Raw genomic sequence first — 7,500 nt, forward strand, 5'->3', positions numbered from 1 at the left:
ATATATATATATATAAAAACAACCCACTGCCATCAAATTGGATCCGATTCATAGTGACCCCTCCTTGGGCTTCCAAGGCACTATCACTACGATAGGATATTGCCCAACCTTCCTTCCAAGGAGTGGCTGGTGGGTTTGAACCACCAGCCTTCTGTTTAGTAGTCAAATGACTTAGGCACTAGGCCACCAGAGCTCCCTCCATAGTGATAATGCCTCAGAAACCCAAGGAAGAGTTGCTATGAGTTGGATACGACTCAATGGCAATAAGTTTGTTTTTTTCTTTTTCTGCAGCATCATATATAAAAATTCACTCTCCTTTGTAATTCATAACATAATACATGTAATTTTTTCAAATGTCAACTCTAACTGGTTTTTATCTATAAGAATTATAATTGTTTTAATATTAATTTGAGGGCAGATTTCCTAAATCTTATTATAATTCTAATTATTAACTTATTTTTCCAGTAAATGTGTTGTCCTATTATTTTTGAAATAGTAATAATTCTCCAAATTATCTCTTAAAATGTTAAAAATGAGCAGTAATACCTCAGAAATACAAAATTTTAAATTTGTACATAATTGAAACTAAATTTGTTTAGTATATTTGGAATGGGTATCTCAAAAGTAAGTTTTCTTAAATTAAAATTGAAGTTTCCAACATTTAGTTCAATTGATTTTTCCCCATACTTATAAACATACCACAATAACTTCAATTGATATTGTCACATATAGCCTAAAATTTACTCTTTTACTTCAACACACTCAAACTAGATATGTTTGAAGGTATCCATTTCTCAATGCCTTGGAAAAAATAAAACACTACATTCATAAACAAAAACTACAAAAGTATATTCTAATGGAAAAGTTATTCCATGTAATAAACAATATCATTAAATTCACTCACAATAAAATATTTGTTTTTTCTTTCTTTTAATGATCCAAATCTATAGTGAAATGATGAAATTGAAAAACAAGTGTTCTTGTCAGAAGACAGGAAAAGAGTTTTTTTCCCCTCCCTTAAGGAAAACAAAGGATTCCTGAAAGCTTTGCCCTGATTTATTTTTCCAATTTTAAATACCTTAAGAGTAGCGGAACTGCTACTGGCATGGTAGTATTTCTAACAGTCAATAAATCTAAAATATTATGTGTGAATATTGGAATGAAGCCATTAAGAAGATTACAGCATGCAACACAGCAGAGGGTCCACAGGAAAAAAGAACTAGTAATTCAGGACAACTGTGACCACTGACCTTTGAACAGCCAAGACCACTGGTCAATCTGACACAATAATAGAGTGCACATGCATAGAAAGTCATCTAGCCTGTAAGTATAATTTAAATGCTTTGGTGAATGATTTTAAAAGGGCTCTATTTAAATCTCAGTTAATCTATTAAACAATCAGACAATACCAATAGTAGTATTTTCAGGCTTCAATTATACTTTATTAATTCAAATCACATAAAAAAATTTAGTAGAATTATTTGTGATGTTAATGTCTCATTTAAAACATTAACATTTGTAGAAAACATGATGTGATGCTTTAATACAAATCCTCCAAAACTATGAGCTGGTTTTTGGAATGTTTTAATCAACTAAAATATTTTTAGAAAATGACTGTAACTTTAAAGCACCTTATACTTTCAGTAAATGGTCCTAGCTTTGCTTCAGAGCTATATCAATTTGTTCATTCTTCAGATTTGTTGGTAAGTTTGTGGCCTTTGATTACAAGCATATATACTGTCATATATATACCACTTTGCAATGTTTTTTCAATATATACTTTCGAATATTTTAGTAATGTTTTAATATAAAGATTCTTATGAGTAAACCAACAGATACTTCCCCTGTCATTTTATGTATCCAGACTTTTATACTTTTGGAATACTGTTTCCTTCTCTAGATAACTAATAAATGTTGTAATTATCAATGTAATTCTACATCTCAACTTAATAAAGTCACCTATCCAAAGAATGAAATTTAAAAGGCTGTTTTTTCTCAAAGAAAGACCCATCTATCATTAAGCTGACTGTAAAATTTTTAATAGTATAAACCCAAAAGCTGGATTTGTTTCTTCATATTCTTTTCTCTTTTTTCTCTTCGCCTTCATTTTTTTTTTTTTTTTAAATAAACTATCTTCCTTCCTAAGGGTATTAACAGTAGAAAATACATGCACATATGGAATACATTCTTAAAAGTTGGAACTGTATTTTCACTAATTATTTCTATATCCAGTGAAGAACACTTTGATGAATTTCTAAATGGGTAACTCTAATCATTTTTAGCAGCTTCTGCAAAATTTTTATAATGAAGCAATCAAGTTATAACGAGCTAAAAAGATAATGTAATTGTTCACTGGCCTGAGTTTGGGGTTGTTCACACATAATATAAATTTTACTACAGCAAAATAAAATAGCTCAATTTTAATTTGCTACAAGGTCAGAAAGCACTTACACTATTTATGGACATAAATAATCTGACTGTGACTTTAAAATCATATTTTTCCTATCACTAGTCTATAAGAACAATCAAGGTTAGTATTAATGGATTTTTGGAGTTTGAGATGTTTAAATTCACTTCTTCAAATGTTTTAATAATGAATTTCAAAAATACTTGTAATATTACCAAAGAATATATTCTGATGGTTTTTTTAATTCCCAAATTTCACAATCCTTGAAAATAATGGGGATTTTTTTTAAAGGGGAGGTTATTTTAACTTAGAATTGTACTATAAAGATAATTTTAAATAGCTATTAAAATATACAGGAACAGTACTACTCTGCATTCCTGCTCTGTACTATGGAATAACAAGAACCAAAAAAAAAAAAAATGCACTTTTGAAGACTATTTAACATGAAATACAGAATATGTCCCATTATAAGCTGAAGACACACACACACACACACACACATACACACACACAAACCCTCTGTAAGATCAAAGACCAGGAGAGAACTGGCACTTAATTTATCAGCCTTTACAGACAAAAGACAGTTTTCGTCATTTCAAAAGGATCAGATGTCTTTTATGACAAACTGGGTTTGCAGTTTAATTTACAAATAGAATTCTAAGTAAGCAGTCTTTGCTCTGCCAAAGCAAATGACAAACAGTGTAGGTTTTCATTCTTACGGCCCTCAGCAGGATAGAAAAGATTAAAATAAAACTGAAATAATTTAGAGAAAACAAATAAATGTTTCAGAAAGTTGAGGGAGATCAAAGCCAGAATTTTCTGACCCCAACTGTACAAGCATTTCTTATTATATTGACCAGTGCCATCAGATCATTAATTAAAAGGAAAAGCGCTGGCAGGTGGCAGGGAAGCAAAAGCCGATAATTGGCCCCCTTCTTCTTCTTGCCTTCAAAAACTCTCTCATTCTTTTGCAAGACATGCCACTAGGCAGACAGAAATGCCTACTTTGTAATATAATGATTAAGATGAGATGAAGAGACTTACATTTAAAGAAGCTCTCCCTAATGAATGCATCTAGCTTTTTAATTATGATCCTACTTTTACAATAAGGAATATGATGTACCATTCAACATCTCCTCAACTGCCAAAAGGTAAAAATATTAAATATAGAATCTGCACTGATTCCTCTCACACCCCAGGCACACACCCAATCCTTTTATTTTAGACAAAAAAAAAAAAAAATTGGAAATTTGTAATTCAAGGGTCCAGGAGAAAACATTTACATTGTCACTACAAAATATCCTTCAGACTTACCACATCACTTGGTAGGTTGCTCAAGTCATTAAATGGTGATTCTAAAGTGTTTGTGTCAACATTTAACATAACCACATCTTCCAATGATTTATTTTTCACTCTCTGTTTAAAAAACACAATTGTGAATTAGCATCTTAGTATATTTTCTTAATAAAACTATAATAAATTGCAACCAGAGGAAATTATCTTAATGCACTAGTCATGGGAAAAGAAAAAAGGAAAACCCTACATTATAAAATAAATACAAATAACTTCACCTTCTCTGAGAGGAAGTTCAAAAAGATGATTTGGGACAAAATGCTTAAAACAGAATGCTTGCTCATTTAAACATACTTAGTTTGGAGATAGAGATTTATAATTTAACGTTCAAGAAAATATTACAACAAAGACCTATAAAACAGACATAGCTAAACCAAACTGAAAAAACTTCTATAAAATTTACCAACTGAATCTCAAGTCTAAGGTAATAAGAATCTGCTCTTTATCTACTTTTAGCATAAATCATATTATAATTCTAACATAAACCAGTAACTCTGACTATAGCATTAAACTGCTAACTTTTAAATTAATCTTTTATATTTTGCATATGAATAGGTACAAGCTGAGGATGAAGAATAAAAGTTTAACATTAAAAAATGACAGAGAATATGGAATTTGTTGCTAGTAAAATGACTCACAGTAATTTCAAAATAAAGGATCAAATTTATAACCTATCAGACTGACTATTCTGACTTGTAGGACAGTTTGGTGAAAATGGTCAAATTATTTGAGTATGTAGACAAATTAAACTAAATTAGAATTTCATCATTTTTTTACCCTTAAATAAAAGAAATACTTTATTCTTCCTCTTTAAATCAACATTTAACTTAAACCACAACATTCCAGTAACCTTATTTAAATGACAACAAATAGTACTATTCTTTAGTGCAAATAAGTAATGTGCTCATTAATAAAATATTTTTACCAACCCATAATACCATAATAGTATAGGTCAACTAGCCACAGGTCAATTAATTAATGTTACTATTGTATTTTCTAAAGTAATATCCTCAACAGACACTTTTTTAAAAATAAGTTGTTAAATGCTTTACATATTTTAATTGGCTAAATCAATTATTTTGAGTTGGTCAGGACTGAAATTTCTCTGATCCATTTAGAATTTGAAACCTGTGCGTATTAGAGCTAGAATGTTAAACTTTGCTAGGGAAGGGTAATCTAGTAAGAGGAAGTTCTGTGTGTTAGGAAAGCCACACAGTCTGGGTAGAGTGTGGATCCTCAGGAAAACACAGGATTCTAAAAATCTTGTAAAAGACATTACAATTATTCTAAAGTAAGACTTAAAAGATACTCCATTCCTAAGATAATCACTTATAATAGTGATAACATTACAAAAATATTCATAAATACACTCATTTCCTTCTCTTTCCATGTGTATGAATGTGATATATATACATGTAAAAAAAGTTTAAATATAAAAATATAGGTTATCTTTAAGTTAACTATAAAATAATTATAAAAAAAACTTATTCTACCAACAAAAAAAATATATATTAATGGCATTTACATGGAGAAATGTATGTCATAATTTTAATATTCATCTTTAATTCTAAAGTGTCCCTATGACAGAAACTGGGAAGGTAATAATGATGAAATTTTTTACATATAAAAAAAGCTGATGGAATTTTTAAGGGATAAAATAAGTTAGCTTAAGCCTAGAAAAATGGCCATATGTCCCCAAAATGTTTGTAGTGACACTAGCACCAAACTCTGAACAAAGGAAACTGATACTAAAATGAAATTTGTATTTTTTCAAAGCTGCTCTTAACTTTTAAAAGTTTGATAATAGCTAAATATTAAATTTAGTTCAGAGAGCCACACAATAAGAATGGGAAAAAAATGTTCAATAAATTAAGACTCCTTTGGAATGACAGTAACTCTACATATACAAAAAAGTAACAACAACAGTATATAATTTAAATAATTGTTAAAGAAAATTTAAACTACTGTCAGTATTTTATGTACTTTATCCCATGGCATCAGGCTTTAGCTTTTTATTTTTCCCCCTAAACAGGAGTGGAAACTCAGATGGCATATAAAAGGGTACCTCTTTCTGTGTCTCATATTTCCGTATCTCTTAAAATTCATACTTGTTTGAATGAGGAAAGAGTGAGGAGTATTGGAAAAAAATGTCTTTTTCTTCAAAAGCAAGATTAAAATACTAAGGCAAAGATTGAAATGCTTGTAAGAACAAACAAACAAAAAAAATAGCTGTTACTAAGTTGATTCCAACTCAGGAGATCCCATGTATCAGAGTAGAACTGGACTCCACAGAGCTTTCCACGGCTGATTTTTTGGAAGGAGATCCCCAGGCCGTTCTTCTAAGGTATGCCTGGGTGGACTCGAAACTTTCACCCTCAGGTTAGTAGCTGGACACATTAACCATTTGCAATATCCAGGAACTTCATAAGACAAACAGTAAGGTATTAAAGTTTATAGTTTTTCTCATGCACATTCTATCTAATCCTTCTGTACAGAGTAATTATAAATGTGTATCGTGCACTTTAATGCAAAGAAATGACACAATGGTAGCAATCACATGATCTTCTGAAATTGGGACATTTCATTTAGAATCTTTTACATATTGAAATAAGTAAGATAATTCTCACAGATGTAGCAAAATAAATAAATAACTTACTACATTGTAGCATCTACTAAATTATTCCTAATTATTTATATGCATTGGTCTGCTTTGAGTTCAAACTTAAAGCCTATTGAAGTACCTTCATTCTTTATTTTATAATCAAATTTATATTTTAAAGAAAGGATTTCTAGCCATCTTTTACTCACAACTACATTAAAAGGTAAACAAAAAAAAAAAAAAAGGGAGAGATTTCAAAGGACATTCATTTCACATATCTTTGAAAAATAAGGGTTAGAATTATTTATACAATTGATTAAATGTGTTGAAACTGTTTTGACCAAAAGGGAAACACTATAAGAATATTTTGATTCTTTGTTTGGGGGGAAAAAAAAAGGAATTGGTTGTGATTGCAGCCAAACAAAGCCCAAAAATGTAAGCTTAGTTCCACTATTACGTAAACATCTGTATTTCAAGTATAGGAACATTTTTATTAAACACAAAAGCAAAAATGATAGATATTTTAGTGCAAATAAAAAATTCTGCCTAATAAAGACACAATAAGAATGAAATTGTAGGATGTACATCATCTTGTAACACATTAAGGAGAATGTTACTAAATGCTCCTTGGTTAAAATAATTTCTCAAGGTCCTAGTATACCTTTTCATTCACTACTAAATGAAATAAAGTTGACTATTAAGACAGCTTGAATGTCTATGGTACAATTATAGAAGTACAGAAATTGCAGTCAATCTAATCATGACTTGGCTGTAAACACTTCTACTTAATAATAGGAGTCAATTTCAAGTTAGACTGGACCTTTCTCCAAGACAGTAATTTTCCCCATAAAAAATGTACTGACTTTCTCTATAGATTCCAAAATATATGTGACAAATTTAATTAAATATTTAAAACAGTATTTTGGAAAGTTGATGTAGAATCAGGATGCCAAAAAAAAAAAAAAAAAAAAGAAAAAAAGCAGTATTAGGAGTACTCGTCAACATTTTTTATCCCCATAAATAGAAAGATATAATATAGAAAGCATATATCCTACCACCAAACCAAAAACCAAACTCACTGCCATCAAGTCAATTCTGACTCATAGTGACCCTCTTTGGGTTTCTGAAGCTGTAAATCTAT

At 29.9% G+C, this 7,500-nt stretch overlaps 1 protein-coding gene across 1 annotated transcript in view; it reads right to left on the minus strand.

Annotated features, from left to right (window-relative positions):
* The window catches only part of DENND1B (DENN domain containing 1B), a 464,228-nt gene that overhangs the window by 124,910 nt on the left and 331,818 nt on the right, over positions 1–7,500 (minus strand). The window contains exon 13 of the mRNA XM_007941084.2: positions 3,722–3,823. Within this exon, the coding sequence (XP_007939275.1) occupies positions 3,722–3,823 (102 nt within the window). The remainder of the gene's footprint in view (positions 1–3,721; positions 3,824–7,500) is intronic.

The sequence above is a fragment of the Orycteropus afer genome, unplaced genomic scaffold (genome assembly GCF_000298275.1).
Source record: "Orycteropus afer afer isolate SDZICR_OR568_19922 unplaced genomic scaffold, OryAfe1.0 scaffold00075, whole genome shotgun sequence".
Classification (NCBI taxonomy): Eukaryota; Metazoa; Chordata; class Mammalia; order Tubulidentata; family Orycteropodidae; genus Orycteropus; species Orycteropus afer.